General features: G+C 61.6%; 2 protein-coding genes across 3 annotated transcripts in view; both read right to left on the bottom strand.

The window, feature by feature from the left end:
* Positions 1-4,968: 4,968 nt before the first annotated feature.
* GPR25 (G protein-coupled receptor 25) lies at positions 4,969-6,446 on the bottom strand. The gene has a single exon (XM_037160869.2). The coding sequence runs from the start codon at positions 6,444-6,446 to the stop codon at positions 5,355-5,357; it is 1,092 nt and encodes a 363-aa protein (XP_037016764.2). The 3' UTR covers positions 4,969-5,354.
* Positions 6,447-12,907: 6,461 nt separating this feature from the next.
* Positions 12,908-21,371, bottom strand: part of CAMSAP2 (calmodulin regulated spectrin associated protein family member 2) — a 36,679-nt gene continuing 28,215 nt past the window's right edge. For both annotated transcript variants that reach the window (XM_053659598.1, XM_037160913.2), the window contains 6 exons: positions 18,753-18,889; positions 18,065-18,285; positions 17,218-17,290; positions 16,472-16,587; positions 15,214-15,332; positions 12,908-14,658 (listed from right to left, as the gene is read on the bottom strand). In XM_053659598.1, the coding sequence (XP_053515573.1) occupies positions 14,353-14,658; positions 15,214-15,332; positions 16,472-16,587; positions 17,218-17,290; positions 18,065-18,285; positions 18,753-18,889 (972 nt within the window). In that variant the 3' untranslated portion in view covers positions 12,908-14,352. The remainder of the gene's footprint in view (positions 14,659-15,213; positions 15,333-16,471; positions 16,588-17,217; positions 17,291-18,064; positions 18,286-18,752; positions 18,890-21,371) is intronic.

The following is a 21,371-nucleotide window of genomic DNA, read 5'->3' as shown; positions in this document are numbered from 1 at the left end:
CCTTTGGACGGGTGCAGTTTATAAACCACTTCAATGTGGGTGAAAAGCAGGGAGGGAGGCAAAGGGGAGCAGGCTGGGCCCCCGCTCTTGGGACTGCAGAATCGCTGGGCTGGCGGACCAGGGGAGGGGACCCCTCGTTCAGCTGGGTGACTGAGGCCCTCACTCCCGTTCATTTGGGGGACCACTCTGGGCTTTCTCTGCCCAGGGAGACCGCGTGCTGGGTGGGTGTACTCACAGGCTTTCCCTGATGCGGCACTGGGACCGACCAGTTCTGTGTAAGCCAACAAGCAGCTGATGCGTTGCACAGATCTCTCAATGACTTTGAGTCTGAAGAACATAGAAACAGGAAAGGCAAACTTTTATGTTGCTGAAAATCAAAGGTCCGCACGGCTTGTATTTCCTTTGATGCCAGGAAGCCCACGCTGCCCTGTTCTGTGCGGGTGGCGACTCCGCCGGTGATGGCTGGCCTTGGGGGGGCCAAGTCTCCCATGTTGCCCAGGGGGCTCCCAGACTCATGGGTCTTCAGCACATGCCAAGCAAACCTGCGTTGAGAAGAGACGTCCAAGCCCAGGTAGAATTCAGTCCCAGTCACAAATCATGTTCATTCTGTCCTCAACTCCTGGTGACTCCAGCAAACATCCGGGGCTCAGTCCGGGCCAGGGAGTCCCATGCGCTCCCCGAGAACATTCCACACCCACTCCGTGTGGAGGGGGCCTCGGTCCCCTTTCACAGGTGGGATTTGAAGTGGAAACAGGAGAGTGACCCACCAGGTCACAATGACAGTGAGCAGCTCCCGAGTCCCGCTGCGTTTCCCAGCCAGGGCTCTGGGCTCTAAAATCATCATAAATATTACTGAGACGCACTAGGTTTGGGACCGATGTTCAAAACCCATCGAGGGCCTGGTGGGAAGCGGCTCCTGAGCAAATGGAAGGTCTGATCTCAGAGGGCTGGGCACTTACGGTTCCTCCTGAGAGAAACCTGCGAAGGGATGCTGAACACACCTGTAGAAAAATGCTTGGAAGATGCTCTGCAATTTAAAACAAACAAACAAACAAACAAACAGCCTATCTCATGGTCCCAGTGACGTAGAATGGGAACATGGCAGAGAAAGGTTGGAAAGCAAATGTGCCAGAGAAAAAATAAAGGGAATTGTTGGAGGGCCCTGGTTATTTTACTCTTAATAGTAAACCTCTCCTCTCTTTATGGGAATAATAATTTTAGCCACTAAGCCCTGAGAAAATCTGGTGCCACAAAGGGCATACAAAGTGTGAGACTCGGTTAAGAAGATGAAAAGAACTGGGGGAGCTCTGTGTGGGCGGGCACAGCCCGAGGTGCAGCGGCTTTTTTGAGGCTGTCTGGGGCGAGCAGAGTGTCGCACGAGGGGGGAGACTGGGAGCAGGCACCTCGTGGGACAGTCATTTCCAGAGCGGCTGAGTGAGATCGAGCAGCCGCTGTCTGGCCCGTCCCCCGGGGGCGGACCACAACCTCTTCCCAGACACTTCCTGCTCTGCTGGGCGGGGGACGCCGGCCGACCCACTTCCATGCAGCGGGGCTCTCAGGCCTGCTTCCCCGGGGGCACGAGAATGGGTCAGCCCCGTGGGTGTGCTTTCTGCAAACGTGGGGGACGCTGCCTGCAGAGCTGCGCAGGGGGACCGCTCCTGACCCCGGGCAGGTGCCTCCGGGTGTCTGGTCCTCAGTGTCCTCCAGTGGACAAAACGGGCTTCTTCCCGAGGCACCCAGGCACCGTCCTGCCCACGACTCAGTCCCAGCTGGCTGTCAGCAGGCGTGAGCACACGCTGAGTAAACACTGTCTGGCTCTGAGCAGAGTGAGGAGGGAGGCGGATTCACACCTTTGCTTCCTTTCCTCTCTCGGGTGTTCCGTGGGCTCCTGCTGGGGGGGGCCTCCTCATCACCGAGTCTGGGGGCCCGGTGGGGGCACGGGGTGTTCAGGGCCTCCTGCAGGCCACTTGGCCGAGGCTAGGAGCAGTCCAGAGCCCCCACTGTCCCCCAGAGTGACGGGGCTGAGTCATATCACCGGTGCAGCCCTGCCAACCCTGCCAGCCACTGAGTTCCCCAGATCACTCATAACCCTGGGACTGGGTTCCCACAGTGTGCCCTGAGAGGGAGCCTCGGGGTCAGGGGGGCAACAAGAAAGCCCAGAATTAGTCACAAGCACCGAGTCAGAAATACCCGTGCCCGGGTGCCCGGGGGCTGACCTCTCAGCACCCAGCTCAGCCCCGCCCGGCGGCTCCTCTCTTCTGGCGACGACAGAGATGCCGGGGCCTGGGACCGCGAGGCTCTTCCTGAACTGCCTTGAGGAGTACAAGGCTTGTAGAACACACCAAGGATGAAGAAGCGGGAGTGGAAAAGGGTTCTGCTCTCGCTCTTGCCCGTGTCCTGTGCCCTTTTAGAAAACACACACAGAACGCGGCATCCAGTCCCCGTCACCTTGTGGCGTAGCATTTCCCACAGCGACACGGCCTTCCCCATCGTCCCTTCCCCAGCTGCTGCCGTGTGCGGGGACACAGGGTGGGATAAGACAACGCCCCTGTGCTCGGGGACCTCAGGTTCTGCCCGGAGACGGACACTAAACCAGGCAGTGAAGCAGCCGGTCAGTGCCCGGGGCCCCTGGGGACGGGCAGGAGGCACGTTTCGGCCACTTCCGAGTGCTCCGCGGCACTCCCAAACCAAAGTAACCGTTACTTTACGTTCCTGAAGTGTGTGGGTGCCGAACAGGATTTGGTGACCTTTTAAAATTTATCATCACAGAGTACCGCGGTTCGATTCCCAGTCAGGGCACATGCCTGGGTTGCAGGCCAGTTCCCGGCAGCGGACACACGAGAGGCAACCACACATTGATATTTCTCTCCCCCTCCCCTTCCCTTTCCCTCTAAAGATAAGTAAATAAAATCTTAAAAAAATATTATCATCAATGTTTTTCAGTCTCTCTCGAAGCAATACCATAAAATTTTCGGAACCTTCTGTAATAAGGATGTGCTGAGGTACAGAATCCTTCAAGAACCTGAAGTCCAGCACTTGGGAGGGTGGGGGAGTGGGGACCGGGTAAGACTAGTCCTCAGGCTCTGGCTGCAGACCGACCGACTCCTTTCTGGAGACTCTGCCCTTTGCCCTCTGCCAGCCCCTGGTGTGGGGCTGCTCACTCAGCCTGCTCCTCGCTGAGCGGGGCTCACCTCCCCAGGACCAGGACGGGGCGGCTTGCTCAGGGACCCACCCAATGAAGGGAGGGAACTTTCTGTCCACGTTGGAGGGAAACTCCGAGTTTCAGTAATGGCTGGGGGTGGGGTGGGGGGTGGGGCCATGAAAGCCCCCCTGGGCACAGAGAAAGTCCTGGTCTGGCTTCAGGGGGACAAGTAGGAAGTGGGTAGAAGCTGCAGGGGACTGAGTAACTCAACCCGCACAACCTAGTGAGGGCCTGTTCTGGAAGCTGAGATCCACCCCCCCCCCCCCCCGGGGGGAAATAATCACCTCTTGCTTCAGAGAGCCACCAGGACAGCAGAGAGGGCCCAGGGGGGCTGGGCTCTCCGACAGGACAGGAAAGTGGAGTTTGTCCTGCCATGGGCCTGGGGGCAGAATTCCTGAGCTCCTTCCTCTAACTGACTGAATTCCTTTATGGCAAATCTGCTTAAAGCAAAATAAAAGGCCTAAGTGAAAAGCAACAAGAATTTACTTGAGATAAAAAAAAAAGAAAAAAGCTGTTCTGAATGCGCTGATCTGATCGGGCAGAAACCCAGAGAGCACTGGAATTAGGAGACAAAGGCGGGGGGCGGCGGGAGGGGGGGTATTTATGAGAAGGGAAGGGGACGGTGACCACCGGAGAAACTTGGTGACGCTGGTTCTAAACAACGTTTTCCTTTTCAGCCTGGCAGCCACGGTAGCTGCTCCCCTGAGACCCCGGCACACAGCTCTCTGGGTGGTGCTGCCATGGGCTGTCCAGAGGTCACTCCGCCGGTTTTAACGTCCAGGGTTGGAGGCGGAAGACGGGCAAGGGGGCTCCGACTGCGTCCCCAAGTGGCTCGGTGTGCACAGATAAGTAAATATTCCAGATACACATTGTATGTGCACCTGGCAGTGTGCATTATATATACTATTTAAATAGTATATTATATATATATACATACACACACACACAGAGACACACACATATCAGTACAAATACTGAATTTCCGGCCCCCAGAACCCTCAGAGGCAGGCCACGGAGCCACAACACGAGCACTGTCCTGAACTCTTGGGCTGAGTGGCCTCAGAAAAGACGGCAGAAAGGCCCCATGGGCAGCTGAAAACCACAAGGACACGTGTCCTCTTTGAGGTGGCCCCTGGCTGCCAGCGGCCCTTCCACCTTTGTCCTTCTCTCCATGGCCTACGGGACAGGACACGCTCTGTAAACTCGCGAGAAGAACCCGTTGGTGGCTTTCCCGCGGGACGGCCTTGCCCGTGGGGCTGCCGCCAACGCCCCCCCCAAACCCCGACCACCCCGAGGTTGGCCCCAGCTACCGAGCTGGGTTCTGTCTGGCCCAGGCTCAGTTCCCGCCTCACACTCGTCTCACACCCACGCTCGTGTGAGGAAGGACACCCGGTCGTGCTCGGGGCAGCAGCTGCATTTATTGAGAAAGGAGAACTTGCACAGAACGTTCTGGTGTTGCCGGCTGCATGACAGAGGGTCCCACTGCCTGCGGAGGGAGTCCCGGTTCCCCTCTTTCAGGGAAGGGCCTGGGGAACTGCCAGGTGAGCGCCACGGCTCTGAGGATCAGGGAGAAGTTGTCCACCCAGGGCAGCCCTCTGGGAAATCGCTGGGTGAATACACCGGGCAGCTCGCGCGGGGGCTGGTTCCCAGGGCTTTGGTGAACCTTGAAACTGAAAATCTGAACTGATGTGCCTATCGCACACTGCAAAGGCTGTGAAGGCGACGTGCAGGAGGGCTGTCCATTCCCACAGTCTGCTGAGCGTTTTGGAGCAAGAGAAGCCCGCGGTCGGACTTGGAGAAGGTGTTTCTCAGGACTCGGTGGCTCTCGAAGGCACCATGGTTGGAGACGGCAGCTTTGGAGTTTGGATATTGTGGCCCGTGCTGCTGATGGCAGTGAAGAAGCCCACTCCCCTCTCCTGTACCTGGGGGGCCCGTGGGCATCCCAGCACAGCCTAGAGGGAGTCGGCCCAGGCGGCCACTGGGCTGAGACCGCTGACCCTGCCGCCTGGCTGGGGGAGCTCAAGAAGCCCTGAGGTCTGGGAAAGGCGACGATGGAGGAGTCCCAGGTGCCGGCCCAGCTGCGTGCTGCCAACAGGGAAGAAGCGTTTGGGGGATCCAGCCGCCGCCCTGGGCCTCCGTCAGGCTGGGGCTGCTATGGGCCTGCGGCGGCTGGGCTCTCCGTTTGCGCTCGTCCCCAGCTTTCGGCCGGGCTCTGGACCTCGGCGCTGGGGTCCCCGGAGGGGGAGGACGCCGAGCTGATCCCGTGGGCCAGGCGCCAGGCCCGGACTCGGAACGAGCGGTCCAGCAGCAGGTAGATGAGGGGGTTGGCGCAGCTGTGGCCGAAGGCCAAGCAAGTGGCGATGGTGAGGCCCCAGCGCAGCGCCTGCACCAGGCGGCACGGCAGAGGCACCGCCCCGAGGCGCGCCAGGTGGAGGACGATGCGCAGGACGCTGAAGGGCAGCCAGGAGCCCACGAAGGCGCCCTCGACCGCGCAGATGATGCGTAGCGGGGCGGTGGGGATGCGGCCCAGGCGCCGCGGCCGGCGAAGACGGCGTGCCAGGCGGCAGTAGCAGAAGAGGGTGGCGCCCAGGGGCAGCGCGCAGGTGAGCAGCAGCAGCAGCAGCCCAAGGGCCTGGAAGGCGTCGGAGGGCCGCTCCCCGCACTGACTGCCCGGGCCTTCGGGCAACGGCTGCAGGTCTCGGGAAACCAGGGCGGGCAGGCCCACCAGCAGCGCCGCGGCCCAGGCGCCCCGGCACAGGGCGCGCACGCACCGCGGGGAGCGCAGCGGGCGCGCTCCGAGCCGCCGGGCCACCGCCAGGTAGCGGTCAGCGGCCAGGCCCGCCAGCAGCAGCGCGCCTGCGCAGCGCGAGGCGGCCAGCGTGAAGCCGCTCAGCTTGCACAGCGCGAGGCCGAAGGGCCAGCGGTCGCCCCACGCCGCCGCCGCGGCCCACAGAGGGAGCGTCAGCACCAGACCCAGGTCGGCGGCCGCCAGGTGCAGCACGAAGGTGTCCGCCAGACGCCGCGGGGCGCGCCGCCGGGCCAGCAGCCGCAGCACCAGGCCATTGCCCAGCAGGCCGACGGCGAAGGCTGCCAGGTAGAGCGTGGGGACGAAGGCGCGGGCGTAGGGCAGCTCCCAGGACGCGCACAGCTCCAGCTCCTCCTCCAGGGCGCCGGACCCCGACCCCGAGTAGTCCCAGGGCACCGTCCCCCCCGGGCTGGGGCTCCAGGGCTGGTTGGGCGGCATGGCCGGGCCAGAGCCTGTGCGCACCGACGACGCAGCGCGCGCAGGTGGCGGCAGCGGCTTTGCAGGCGGGTGCCCAGCACCTCCCTTCCTGCAACCCAGGCCCAGGGGATGGGTGGGCAGGAAGGTGGAGGAGGGGAGGAGAGTGTGGGGGAGGGGCTGCTTCCCTGGTGCAGGATGGTGGCCTGCGACTTGGGGTTGCACAGGGGAAGGGAAGGGAGAGGGACAAGACACAGGACCTCCGTTCCTGGGTCCCTGGAGGAAAAGTCTTCAGTGCCTGGAGACCCGCCTGGCCCCCCGCTGGGAGCAGCCTGAGGTCAGCCCGAGGTGTGGGTGCCCTGGAGCCCTTCTGTGCTCCGCCCCCTCCCTGCCCCCCAGGCTCTGGGCAGCGGCGTACTCTGGTTTCAGAGGGGAGGAGGGAGACCCGCAGGAGGGTTTCCTCTGGGCGGTAGGGCCTCGTGCCCACCCACCTGCATTCCCGGAAGAAGTTCTGCCTCCCTGGGCCTGTGGGTGTGTGGGGAGCCCGCCCCTGGGGCCCTGACTCCAGCCACCAGAGCTCACCAGCCGGTGTGAGCGTCTCAGGACACTGGGCGAAGGTCTGACCATACAGAGCTGCTTTTCCGACCTGATCGGGTCCTTGGGAAGCCGCGTGGGGGAGTTCCGGCCGAGGACCCAGAGGTGGCATTCCCCAGACAAAAGGAGCAGGGCCTGGGGCTCAAATCCAAGCTCTTCCCCACCTCCCTCCATTTGGCAAAACCTGCCTCTCAGGCCAGACACAGAGAGAAGCTCAGCACAGCTCAGATGGCACTCAGCGAGGTCCAGGGCAGCGGTCCTAAGTCAGGGGTTGGGGGCTCAGAGGAGGGAGGGAGTCAGGGGAGGCGAGGGTGGGTGAGGGGAGCCGCGCCCTGTCTCCAGGTGGGGCGCAGCGGGGGTTCTGGGAGATGCTGGTGAGGCTGACCTCCCTCCCGCGAGACACCAAGCTGGAGCTCAGGTCCCCGTGTGTGCGCCTTCCCAGGGCCCACCCTGCCGGCACCAGGGATGACTGACAACCTGGGGGGAGATGGGGTGTCAGACCTCCGGGGAAGGACCAGAGCGTTTACCCCAGTCACCAACAGTGACGGGCGTTGTCCCTGGCACTGCAAGGGAGGCGGCTGTGGCCTTCCAGGTTCACGGTCGAGGCCAGGCACAGACATGTGCGGCCAAGTGGTGTCTCCTTGCCCCTGCCCCGAGCAGAGTCACACTATGGAGGCTGGACACAAGGTCCTCCCGGTGGAGGGAGGCGCTGACTGGCGGTGCAGGAGGTGCAGCTGGGGCAGGTCCAGGAAGGAGCCGAGCCTAAGCCAAGGGGGAGCAGGGGTCACTGGGCCCAGGGTGACCACACTGGGCCGGGGGACGGTGCGTGGGGCTCAGGGGGAGAGGAAGGAAGTGGCAAGCTTGCATTTCCTTCTGTCGGTGGTGAGGAGCCCCAGCCATTTTTTAGTAGGACACACACCCATCTTTGGCTGGGCTGGACGGGGACAGACTCGGGCCAGGGGACCCCACCGTGGGCTCCGGTCACTTATGTCAGGGGTAGGGAGGTCTGGCAGTGGGACAGCAGGGAGAGGGTCTACTCAAGAGAGAAGTGGTCTCAGCAGAGAGGAGTCACGGACAGGCCTGGGTGTTCTGCTGGGGATTCTGTGTGTGTGTTTCCCGGTCCCCTGAGGCTGGGGCCCTGGAGAGGCCTCTGTGTGTATTGGGTTTGGTGTTGATCTCTCAGAGGGTGATGAAGGCATTTGTTTATGATTCAAACCAAGGCACCTCCGGGAGCCTAAGAGCTGTGTCCTCACCTGGCGCCAGGGGACGGAAGGCTTCCAGCTGGAGGTCCCTCCAGTGCACGAAAACCCCAGGGAGCTGGGGACTCACAGGGAGAGTGGGCTCTGGCTGGTCCCCTCCCAGGCCAAGGAGGGCATTCCAGCCCCAGGCATGGGTCCCCCCCACCTCCAAAGACCCCACACCCTGAGGGCAGACACCTGAGGGGCTGCTGGAGATTCAGAGAAGTCCTTCTAGTGTCTGACCCCCTGGGTGCTGGTGAGTGGCACCCACAGCCTGTGGCTGAGGGCCTGCAGGGCAGGCCTGCTGGCCAGGCCCAGAGCTCCACAGACGGCTGTCCCCCCAGCACCCTGTGTCTGTGGCACCAGGCCTGTGGCTCTGAAACAGAGAGGGATGGCGGCAAAACGGTAGGTGAGTGAGGAGACGGGGTGAGCGGCCCGAAGGGGCATGGGTGGGGCTGGCGAGTGGAACTGGGTTGTTTATGAGAAACGCAGGCTCTTGCTTCCTGGGCTGTGACCTCGCACCAGGGGAAGTCTGTGGCCCAGGGCACACGGAGGCTTCTCCCTGCAGGGCCTGAGCCCCGTGGGCCTTTCTGACCGAGTCTGCACAGGCAGGAGCAGCAAAGGCCCGAGCCAGGAACCTAGCCGCCCACCTGGTTCTGTGACCCAGGCCCGCTGCACCAGTCTGCTGCCCACAGGAGGAGGTGGTCCTGGCCACCTGCTGACAGGGGTCCACTGGGCACAGTGGGCAGGGGCCCGCTCACTCTGTCCGTCCTGGTGACTGGCATGGGCCTGGGGCACAGGCGGTCCCTGAGCCGTGGACGCCCGCCTTGCACTAGCAAACTCTCAGCAGCAGGTTCCATTTCTGCCCCTTCGTGGGCCCCTGCCATGTGCCCCCCAATTTCTGTGTTTCTGTGCAAGCAACCTGAGCCTTGGGGGAAGGGCTAAGAATCACGCTCGCCTTTTCCGTCATGAACGAGAAGGCCAGTCAGGTCCTGGTGACCTGGGGAACTGGCTGCCGACCGGCGAGGGCATTTTCAGAAGGGGACAGTTTCTTTGATCACCCCGCTGCTCTTGGGATTTTCTGTGCTTTCACATTCTGTTTCAGACACTCCCCGCAAGTTTTTGTGCATCACCGGGTCCAGTCCCGTTTGTGATCGATTAGCAGGTGAATGCCGAGCCACCTCACATGTTGGGGGTTGGCTTAATTTTCTAATTCCTCAATTTTGGACATTTAGGTTCTGTCCAGTATTTCTGCTGTTGCAGGAATGCGCAATGACTGCACTCAGGACCCGTTTGCCTACGTGGGTGCGGTTTTCATGGTGGGGATCCCTCGTGCGGGTCAAAGACTGCGAAGAGCTCAGGGCTGAGTGACCGTGTGGCGTCGTCCAAGGGGACTGGGCGAGGTACGATCGCTGCCAACGTCCGTCGGTAAAGCCTGTTTTTTCCACTTCTACAGGAAATGCGGCGAGGAGGCGCCTTTTTTTTTTTTTTCCAATTTGCATTCTTCCAGTGCAAAGAAGATGGGAAGTGTTTGCCCGTTCGACTCCCCCGTGGGGCTGGTGCCATCATGTCCTGCACGCAGGTCTCTGGCGTGACCGTGTGCATCAGGGCATTGCCGTGGCAACGCTGGATCCAGGTCTTTTCCCAGGCTTTGTTCTTAGCGATTTCTCATTGTTCTGAGTTTTACATGTTCCCATCGTCCCATTTGTTGTCCTTAGCCACGTCAGAGCTTAACCTTTCTCACCCCGGCTGGCGGGCTGGTGGGGGGAGCGTAGCCCCAGGATCGGGAAGGTCGCGGGTTCGAGCACCGGTCTGGACGTGCGAGAGGCAGCCGTGGGTGCTTCTGTCCCGCCTCCCTCCCCCGCCTTGTTTGAGAGCTCGTCCTCGGGTGCGGGTTTAAAAAACTTACTTTCCCTTTGATGATCTAGAAACATTCAATCTGTTCTTGTTAAAAATCAGTTTGTCTTTTTCTCCCATCCACTCAGAGTGCGATCTTTTTTTTTTTTTAGATTTCTGTTGAACTTTCCCAAAACTGTGAAACTGACAGCAGAGATTTTACTCAAAACCACTGTGAAGTCACATCGAGTCCCAGCTGTAACGGAGAAAGAGAAGACCTGGTGGAGCTGCCCCTGCCTGTGCACCCCCATGCGCTGGGGGAGCACTGAGCTGTGTGTGTGTGTGTGTGTGTGTGTGTGTGTATGTGTGTGTGTGTGAAGGCTCGTGGGCACACAGGGGAAATGGCCCCCTGCCCCTGGTGCCTGAGGCCTTGAGGGCTGTGTCCAGTGCTCAGTTATTTCAGAAACGTCCAGTCCCACCTGGGACCGCCGCGCACTATGACCACCTGGGGCGGCTGGCACGGCCTGTGTCTCCGCCGCACGCAGGGCTCCCGCCCCCGGGGTGACTCAGCATGAGAGCCTGTGGCCTGCAGGTGCGCTGGGGCTCCTCCTGGTGACTCCTCTGTGGCCCTTGGGGGCACAGTGCGGGGAAGACGGGCCTTCAAGGAAAGCAGGGCCCCCGTCTCTCCCCACGTCTGAGGGTCTCACAGGTAAAACCGGCCCAGGCTGCTGGGCCGGGCGACAGGGAAGTCCCTCAGCACCAAAAGGCCAGGAACCCGTCTGGGGAGGGCGGGCCCTCCTCTCCACAGTCACCCCCCCCCCCCGGCCACGAAGCTGCTCCACCGGACGCGCCCAGCTGCCTGGCGATGTCTTTCACAGCAGGGGGACTGGGCAAGGCCCCCCTGCCCTGGTGGGGCCACCCCAGGCAGTGCTGTCACTCTGCTGTCCCTGAGTGATGGAGCCAGGTCCTGGGTGGCCTGTCCCATAGGGTCCGACTTTGAATTTTGGGCCAGGATCCCTTTGCTGGACAAGTTTGTATTGAGTCCCTGTGGTGAGGAAGCTGGTAAGGCTACTGCCCAGCATGTCCCCCTCACGGGGACGTGGAGCTGGGGGGCTCCGGGCTTTGATTTGACTGCAGGTAAGACGGCACCCCAAAAGCACGGATGCCGGGGGGGGGGCGTCCGTGCTGCGGAGACACAGCAACACTCCAAGCCACCTCCCTCATACCCCTGCCCTCAGTCTGGCCGGCCTTCCCGCACCTCACACACTCTGTCCAGGCAGGTCACGGCCCCTCCTCTGCCCGGCTGAACCCTGTGGGCCACAGCAGGGGACCCGCCGGCAGCGGGTGTGGGCGTCAGGTTGTGGACTCCCCTCTCGTACGGCGGAGTCTCATGGGGAAACGTGTGTGGGATGGAAAATGAAAGCACTCACCGCCCATCGCGGCGGGCGGAGGGACGAAGGCAGGTGTGTTTGGGCATGGTGATGTGGGAAGATTGTTTTTTTTTTGTTTCGTCGTTCTTTGTTTTTTAATCGGTCTGGTCTCAGTGGGGATGACTGGAAAAGTCCCAGTAACCCCTGAGAACCCCAGTGGAGAACGGACCTCGTGCGGCTGGCACGCAGGCCCGAGAGTCTGCCGGCCACTCGGTTCCGTCGTGTTTGTTCAGGCTCAGTCTCGCTGCGGGCGGAGCCAGCGGGCAAGGCTGCGGACCGTGGGTGGGCGCTTGCCCCCCACCATGAGGACTGAGCTCAACGCAGGGCGTCACAGACAAGCCTGCTGTTGGTGAGGTGCCCCTCCTGCAGGCAGGTCGTGACCTTGACACAGGGTCACGACCCAGGAGCGCCCTGCGATCAGGTCGCCTTGGCCCGAACAGGGTCACAACAACAACAAAAACAACAACAACGTGCCTTACTCGGCAGCAGGTCGTCTGGGGCGACCCCATGGTGCCCAGGCACCCCAGGCCACGCCGCCCAGCAGTGTCTGCGAAACCAGGGGAGAGGCTGCGTTTGGCTTCAAACGGCCGAAGGAAAACCCTTGACAGTCACCGAGATGGACTGAAATGCCGTGTCGAGGGGCGGCTGTGCCGCGTGTCGGCGACTGTCACCCACCAATGGTCCCTGACCTCTGACCCCGAGGACGCAGCACCGAGTGTCAGTGAGGCTCTTTGAGAACCGCCTGGCTCCCCGGGACAGCATCCTTCTCGTCCGTGTGGCTTTTCTTTTAAATTTACTTATCTCTAGAGGGGGAGGGAAGGAGAGAGGGAGAGAAACATCAGTGTGTGGCTGCCTCTCGTGTGTCCCCTGCTGGGAACTGGCCTGCAGGGAACTGGCTTGCAACCCAGGAATGTGCCCTGACTGGGAATCCTACCTTGGTCCTTTGGTTTGCAGGCCACGCTGAATCCACTGAGCTACACCAGGCACAGTGTCATTTGTGTGATTTCTAAAACGGAGGTTTTTTTTAAATAGCTGCCCCATAACGACCCTGCAGGCCCACAGAAGCACACTGGCCAGTCCGGCTGCAGCAGCCCCTGCCTGGGGCGGGCCGGTCACCGCCGGGCTCCAGACTTGGGGGCAGCCCTGCGCCGCCTCCCCGCTCGCTCCCCTGGCTCGCTGTCCCTCGGTGAGGCCGGCTGCCGAGGAGCACGGAGAAGACTGCGCGGGTGCGGGAGACGCGGTGCAGGGGAGGGACCTCGGCGTGTGAGGTGCTGACGGCCTTCTGACGCTGCACACCACCTTTCAGGGGGACTCGCTGTTTCCGGTCTTCCCTGCGAACGCCATCAAACTACCGCCTCCTGGCGGGATGGAAAGGAGAGGCGCAGCGTGCGATTCCCGGTTTTAATGTTCGTACACTATATACACCGTATGTATACACTGAAAGGACAGGAGTTACACAGCCTGGTCTCTCACATGCAAACAGCAGGTCACAAAGAGTTTTGAGCTACACATGTATCTTGCACAGATATTGGAAAAGAATCTGTGACTGTTTTTACAGTTTTAACAAATATACATAAATATAAGAACATAAGTTACAGTAAAGCAGCAACAGCGTCTGAGGCCGTCGGAGCTCGGGTGCCGGAGGCCAGCCAGCCCTGTGACGCAGGACGGAATGCCCGGGCTCCACTCGGTGTGGAGCCGGGGCGCGTCCCAGCAGGCACTGGCTGCTTCCCTACCCTGAGTGGGGGAGGCCCGCACTCCGGCCTCTGCTTCCCACCAAAGGGAACCGGCAGGGCACCTCGCATGTGACGCAATACTGACGCCCCTAAGTCACACGGGGTCACAACACTGACACAGGACAGTCACGCGATCGCTCGAGTCTTTTCCTGAGAACGGAGGTGCGCCCGCCGGCCCTCCACGCACGCCCGCGAAGGGGCTGCGAGGGTGCTGGACTGCGCCGCTCTTGCAGGGGACGGGACGAGAACTCGATGTGAGTGAAGGGATGGGACGCTGCTTTAAAATTAAAGTGTAGCCCTTCGCACATGTTTAAAAACTCTAACTATAATTCCGTATCAGTTACAAACACGGGGGAAAGACGGCGAGACTGGCAGGACACCTCTGCCTTCAGGACGGTGTCCCTCCCAGGCCCTCGCCCCACTGCTCCAAGCAGCTCCCGCTGAGCGAGGCAGCCCCGTGCGCGCTCGGAGCCACTCCCGGCGGCGAGTGGTGCAGAACAGCACTGACCGAGTCAGCCGCGCCTTCCTGCCACGCCTGGTTAAGCTCACGTGGTTTAAAGCCAATCTGCTAGCAGCTCTTCACGACACCCCCTCAGTTCACCGAGAAGAGTTAATACTTGCATGAGTAATAAATACGTCCACGGCGGAGAACGCCGAGCGGGGTTCCGACACCATGGACACTCGGGGCTCCTCCGGACACCCCGGGCGGGCGCGCGCCCCCCTCACACCATCTCCACGCAAAACAAAACCCTAAAGTGCGGTAGGATGAGCCCATGGACAGGAAGGACAAGACAAACCCTCGGGAGACAGCACATACATGAAAAGTTAAAAAAAAGCAACAGATAAACCCCTAATTTGTAACCTCAGCCATATTCCCACCGTTAGTCCGACCAGTGTGTGACAGTGAGGGCCTCGCCCCCAGCGCCTGGCAGGCGCCCCAGGGACACTGCCCCTGTTCCGTCTCCACAGGGCGCGCTGGCTGCCCTGCGGCGGGGCCTGGCGACCACAGGTCTCGTTGGCAATCACACGGGTGCTCTCCAGGTGGGGAGCGGAAGGGCGCGTGTGCCCCGCAGCTCGGGGGCGGCCGCGGCCAGCCCTACGCCTTCGAGGGCAGCAGCTTCTTGGGCGTCACGGGTCTCTTGGTCTGCCACAGGTGACTGTGGATGGTGATGGCGTCGACGCTGGCGGACAAGGTCTTGGCGGGGATGTGGCTGAACTGCTTCCTGTCCGAGTTGTACTTGTACAGCCCCTCGATCATCTTCTTGCTGATGGCCTTGGGGCCGATCCCCGTCAGCTTGGAGATGTCCTCCGTCTCGGGACAGTAAGTGTACAGGGACCGGAACTGGCAGCCCGAGTCCCTGAACAGGATCAGGAAGTTGTTGGCGTCCGACTTCTCCATTTCCTTCAGAGTCAGCAATAAACAAACGAGAAAGAAACCCAGAGAAACCCGTAAACATTCTGCTGAGTAACCGTGTTACTGTCTGGGTCGCACCTGGTGACATGTGAAACTCGGGTCCTCGTTAGCCAGAACGGCACGCAGGCCGCCAGGGCGGAGCACACTTCCACCGGAAGGGCAGGCAGGCGCCTCTGGCTGCGGCTCAGCTCTTCCCACCCTGACCCGCGGGAAGCCCGCAGATGGGGTGTGGCTGCAAAGCCCTGGCCCCAGGGGCTCTGCCTGCCCTCCACTCCCAGAGGCCCCGCTGTCCTGCCTTCCCTGGGAGCTTTGCTCTGAAAAGGGCCCCGCACGCCACCCGCATTCACGAGACGTGAACAAATCGACCAGAGCGAGAAAGTTCTCGGCTCCCTACCAGCAGCAAGGCCGGCCTCACACTCGCAGGCGGAGGGGGAGTCGGGGTGGGGGGCGGGTGTCTCTGTAATGGGAGCCCTCGCCTCGGAGCTGACGGAGGGGGAGGCCCGCACGCTCAGAGCTGGCCTGGCACGCAGGTGGCGCCCTCACCTCCAGGATCTTCCTCTTCTGGCCCTCGTTCACCTTGCCGGCCAGGCAGCAGTGCGCCAGCGCGTTCTGTATGATGTGCTTGTTGGACTTGGCGCTGGGCTCCTTGTACAGCTTTGGTCCTGTGGCGACAGTCACGGGGCAGTGACGGCCTGCCCAGGGCAGCAGCCCTGCCCCCGACGGCCCTCGGAGCTCGCGGCAGAACGGGGCCGCGGGCCTGCGGGCCCCAACAGCTGTGACGCAGCCAAGGGGAAGCTTCGTGTCTCCCCTCCCCCACAGCGCTGGGTGTGCAGTGGGCTCCATCATCGCCTGCCCGTCCACCCAAAGCCCCAGAAGCACCTTCGCGTTTTCCTGCCACGCTCCTGCCAAGAGCAGGATGCAGACAGACCAGCCTCCCACGCTGCACCCCCACTGCACTCTGTCCTGAACGTGGGGGCTGCGCCTCCCCCCACAGCAGTGCACTGACCAGGGCTTTGGGGGGCAAGGTCCAAACCTCACCCTGACTTGCAGCATTTCCCCATTTACGTGCTGTGGGTGGCCCCTGCCATGGTGGACCTCCAGTGACCAGCTGTCCTGTGGTCGGCGCACTTCCCGCCAGCTGTCGGAGCAGGCCTAAGGTGGCCACTCTGCAGCCCCAGGTCACAGCCCCCATGATGCACACTGACCGGCAGGGCCGGCAGCTGTGCTGACGGCTGGGGGCAGCGCACACCGGCACCAGCAGCTCCGACCTCACGCCTTCCCAGTGCCCCACAGCGGGTCCCAGGGGGACAGAGTGCTGCTGCCCACCCCCTGCCTTCCCGCTCCCTGGCACCTTTCTTCTCCCGTTAGCTGGCAGGGTTCTTCCCCACACCCCGCTCTCCCGTTCGCTCACGCCATCAACGCTCACCCGCCCAAGGCTGGAGAGGGCCTGGGGGGACACAGGAGGGCGATGCCCTCTGGCCCCCAGTGCGTCTGAGCTCCTAGTCGAGCAGCAGCATCACTGGTGAAGCCGCCCAATTCCAAACGCTGAGAACGTCTTCAGACCCAAACCAAGACACCGAGGGGCCAGGGCCAGAGCAGCACGAGGCAGGTCTCTCAGAGAAGCAGCTCAGCCGGCCCTGGACAGGTCCCGCCCCCGGATCCCCAGAGGGCCCACCTGTGAGCAGCACCGCCGTCTGCGGACTCCGACCGGAGGGAGCCAGAGCAGCTGTCTCTGGTGGAACCCACTCCCACTCCCCCGCGTTCAGCTGCAGTGTTTCCCCCAGAAGGCGCAGGAGCGAACCTGTGTACTCCGTCCCCGAGGCCACCGAGGACGTGGTCGAGGCGTTCTCCCAGTCCTTCTCCCCGTTCCGGCTGCCGCAGCGGCTGGGCGACAAGAAGCCCTCCACGGACTCCGACCTAGGCAGCGAGCGGGGCGCTTCAGGGCTCCCACAGAGGAAGAGGACTGGGGGTGCCGAGGGGGTGGGGCAGGGCAGGGGCCGAAGTCAACCCCGAGCCTTCGACCGCACACGGTGGCAGCTCACGGCCGTGCCACCCGCACCCAGAGCGGGGCCCCACGGGCTGACAAGGTCCCCGGGGCGTCAGAAGGAAGGCAGAGAGACACTGAGCCTCCTCCCAGCCTGTGCTCTGCAGGGGCGGACACAAGAGAGGCCCCCCTCAGGCACAGGCGGCCGCTCTGGGGTCGCTCTCCCGGGCACACTGTGTTGGTGGGAGATCAACTCAGGGGGCACCCTTCCCGCGTCTGCGCCCCACCACCACCGTGTCCACAGTCGTTGCTAAGGCTGCAGTTTACAGAGTCTCACCCACGTTGGTGAGGCCGAAACTCCGAACCAGTGCAAGGTGAGCGGACCACCACGTGTGCGGATGCCCCTGAACCACTGCAGTCGACGCGACTTACCAACGGCCGTGACCAGGGCTCACTCACTCATTCCAGAAGGGAGAACAAGGGAGGGCCCAGACACGCCCCTGGTTCTAGAAGGGAGGATGGGGGCAGACCGCCCCCAGCCCCACGGTGGCGGGACGGGTTACCTGGGGGTCCTCTTGCCAGAGTGCACGCTCTCGCTGTCGCCCGTGGTCAGTGACGCCAGGGAAAGGCTGGAGACTGAAAGCACACAGCACAGTCACCTCCCGAGCGAGAGACAAGCCAGGCAGCCCCTGGGAGTGACTCTGCGTTGGGGGGCGGGGGGAGCCCGGCCTCTGGGCGCTGCTGCTGGTCTTGACTCTGTTGGCCCACAATGTGCTGCCCACTTGTAGCCACAAGTTATTAACGGGAAGAGGGCCTCTTCCAGAAAAAAGCAAAGCTCGGTGCTGACACATGCTTTGTAAAAGGAGCACGTGAGCCATGACACAGGGACCATGTGAAAAAAGTGAACACGAAAGACATGAAAAAATAAACCATTTTACGTGAAAAATCCATCGATTCACTTTAGCCAATACTGAGCACCAACAAGTCTCGTTGGCCGGAAAAGGCAGTTGTTTCCTTCCTTGGTTTTAGAATAATCTGGGAATTCTCTGACATGTTCAATGGCTTTCACTTTCAACAAGGTAAACACCGCCTTACAGAGTGACTGTGCGTTGAATTTTAGAAAAAATACACCCTATTGACTCCGAAGGCTATAAACTGGGGCTTCTGAGCACGTCTCGGCCAGAGGCGGCCTGGCCTGTGCCAGCCCCGGACCCAGGGAAGGGAGGGCCTCTCACAGCGGTGCGCGCCCAACAGCTCCGTGCACACACGCCCTCTAGCACACGCAGTGCCCCACGGCCTCGGAGCCGCCCTTGTTCCCTCCAGTCTCCAGACCCGGACGTGCCTGCTCCCAGGCCAGCCTCCCCCGGGGCTGACAACCAGGCCGGCGTTTCCATGCCTGAGCTGCGTTACCTGGAGGCCCCTGGGTGGGCGTCCTGGGGGACTCCACGTGGTCTCTGTGGATGGACTTGGGGCGCGGCTTCTTCTGCCTGGCGGCCGGGGCCCGGGGCTTGAGCACCGTGTCCATGTCCTCCATGAGCTTCAGCTGCTTTCGCCGCAGGTACTCCTGCCGGATGAACTCCCTGCGCGCCCGCTCGTCCTCCTTCCTCTGGCGCTCCTCCTCCGTCTTCCGCCTGAAAGACCGCTGGGTCAGGGCCCGGTCTGCGCCCGCGGAGGGCGCGGTCCCCACAGAGGGCGTGTGCCCGGAGAGGGTGAGGCTGTCATGTTTCAGTACCATGGGGGACACGGTTCACTGAAAACCTACTTCAGATAGTTGAGGTCATTACAATCTACATGAGGCACCACCAACACAAAGTGTGTGTGTGTGTGTGTGTGTGTGCACATGTATAAAATCCAGTGAAGTTAAATTCTTGTGGTTTCTGGAGAACCTGACTTTGAAATGGCCTCAAACGTAGATAAAAACATACAACCAAGTAATATGGGAAAACAAAAGTAGTTTTGGGAAGACAAAATTAACCAAAAATCTGCCTGAATTCAGCGGCCTGGGCACCGCAAATGTCTGGAGATCTGTGACCAGTCGGGGGAGAGCAGCGCGGCCACGCGCTCACACGCCCACGCGCTCACACGCCCACGCGCTCACCTGGTCTCCTCCTTCCTGTGCTCCAGCTCCGCCTCCAGCTGCTGCTTGCGCAGCTGCGTCTCCTGCTCCCTGCGGAGCCGCTTCTCCAGCAGGGCCGCCCGCTTCAGCGCCATGTCGTCCTCCGCCTTCTGGTCGTCCTGAGGACAGAGTCCACGGGGAAGAGGGGCTTTAGGCACAAACGCTCTCATTTTCCGCTCTCGTGACCGAGAATCTGAAACATCTGTTCAACCTCATTCCAACCACGCCCCGTAGCGAGGTGCTCCGGAGACTGCGGAGGAAGAAAGGCCTTAGAGTGCTGCGTCCTGTCAAGTGACGAGGGACACAAACTGCGTCACCACTTTCCAGACCCGGGGAGTCAGCAAAGGACAGTCAGCCACAAAGAGGTAAAAAAAGGACAGAGGGTTTTTTTGGACCCTAATAAATAAGTGGGGAGTTCCCCCCCAGTTTTTAAAATTGTATTTAAATGAAGCCCTGGCCGGTGTAGCTCAGTGGATTGAGCGCGGGCCTGCGAACCAGACAATCGCGGTTCGATTCCCAGTCAGGACACATGCCAGGGTTGCAGGCAGGTTCCCTGCAGGCCAGTTCCCAGCAGGGGATGCATGAAAGGCAACCATACATTGATGTTCCTCTCCCTCTCTCCTTCCCTTCCCCTCTAAAGATAAATAAATAAAATCTTTAAAAAAATTGTATTTAAACGGTATGCAAAATATATGCTCAATAAAGGAAATTTGAGTCGAAGCACCAAAAAATACTTCCCCAAAGCGACATCCCCCAAATGAAACCATCACTGCGGGTTTCTAAGCGGAGGCTCTGGACCACGCGGAAGGCTTCCTTCCCGCGGCAGAGAAGGCGGCCTAACCCCGCCACCTGGAGGCCTGGGGGGGTGGGCAGCAGCCTCCTGCTCTGCCAGGCTCCGCCTGTGCAGAGCCCGCATCTCTGCCTGCGTCCGTGGGGCAGCCCGCTCTAGGCGGCCTCAACACGCTGCCGGGCTCAGGGAGCTGCAGGCGGCCGGAGGGCCCACCGTCTTAAGGACCCTGTGACGCCTGGCCCCACAGGCCACCTGGGCCTGTCGCACAGGCTCCGTGAAGGGCCGGGCCCAACTACAGACACCTGAGAAACACCCTCGGGGGCCCGGGGCAGAGGCAGAGAGAGGAGCTCTGCTGGGGCACAGCGGGAGAGCACACGCGGACGTCGCCGACACACCCTGCGCACACGGCATGCGCGGTGACGGGCCGGTGCGTGTGGGGCTGCAGGCGTGCACGCCACGGCCGCAGGCACTCCGAGCAGTGCGCCTGGGTGGACGGGAACAGACGCGGCGGGGGTGGTGGCTCTGGAACCGAGCCAGACTTCGGCAGACAGGGAAGCTCGGGCCGGTCCTGAGGAACGGTCCCAGAGGGAGGTCATAGGGACGAGGGGCGGCCGCACAGGCTGGTGGGTCTGGGAAAGACCCCGAGTGCGATGCTCAGGGTCTCGAACTTGATTCCACGGGCAGCTCTGAGTCTTCGGATCAGGGGGACCCACAGCTGGGGCGCGTCTCCTGCACCACAATCCGGGGCAGCCTCTGGAGGCCGGACGGGCTCGGCTGAGGCCCAGGGCCGGTGGGGGGCCAGGGCAGGGCAAGGACCACACGGGAGGGCGGCAACCACCTTCTGCCCGACAGGAGGGAGGGCCCTGAGGACGTGCACGTGGCCTGCACAGGACTCACCAGCCACGGAACAGGCCCAGAGGCCTGGCCTGCTCTGCCCCCTGTGCCCCCTGTGCCCCCTTCTCTGTGAGGCCTCAACCCTGGAGGACAGGCTCGCTTGCCGGAGTCCGCAGCAGCACTCTCTGGGAGAGTCGCAGTTCTGCCTGGTCACCCAGAACACGACCCCCTCAAACTCGGACCCCTAGAGAGCGCACAGGGCACGCGCCCGAGGCCAGTTCTAACAGAGGGTTCGAGTTCACGCCCCACCTTGCAGCACCCACAGCGAAACCGCCGTGGCAAGCGCTCCGGCGTTTGCGGGTGGTGCGCAGGCAGGGCCGCCGTGCGCCTCTGCGCAGATCTAAACCCGCTGTGGCCTCTCCCGCCCACACTGCACACCAGCCACAGGGGACCTGCTTCCGCCCCTCTGTTTTTGTTTTTGAAAACAAAAACAAGTAATAAACACCTGTTTTGATGATTAACGAAACCCATGCTCCTCCCTACGGGACCCATACTACAGGTAATTTGGAAAACACAGAAAAACATTAAAACGAAGAAAGTGAATGAAAACTGGAATAAAAGTTTAAAAATGCCAGGCTTTTCTTGTCTTGTGAATATCTATGAAAAACACCAACACCCCGCCATGAAGCAGTGACACCACTTGGGGCTTGTGCAGGTGGCCACGGTGCTGTTTGAGGGTGACGGCCTGCAGCACACGGAGCCCGGGCGGGGGCCAGACCCCCACAGGCTCTTCCAGCAGCGACCACAGTGTCTGCGAAGGAGGCACACGAGCCTGTCAGCCGGCCACCCGCAGGCGCCCGTGTGGTCAGCTTTTAAAGAGCGAAGAAACACGAGAGGGAAGACGTTCACAGTTTTGGAAAGGCCCGAACGTCCTTATGCACAAGGCGTGAGCTCCTGACCACCTGGCACCTGAATCG

Source organism: Artibeus jamaicensis, unplaced genomic scaffold (genome assembly GCF_021234435.1).
Source record: "Artibeus jamaicensis isolate MK-2021 breed Jamaican fruit bat unplaced genomic scaffold, CSHL_Jam_final scaffold_754, whole genome shotgun sequence".
Taxonomy (NCBI): domain Eukaryota; kingdom Metazoa; phylum Chordata; class Mammalia; order Chiroptera; family Phyllostomidae; genus Artibeus; species Artibeus jamaicensis.
This window is presented reverse-complemented; position numbering and strand designations above follow the sequence as displayed.

What these genes read in the sequence shown, in the direction of transcription:
- GPR25 (XM_037160869.2), bottom strand. Translation starts at nt 6,446, where the DNA reads ATGCCGCCCAACCAGCCCTGGAGCCCCAGCCCGGGGGGGACGGTGCCC.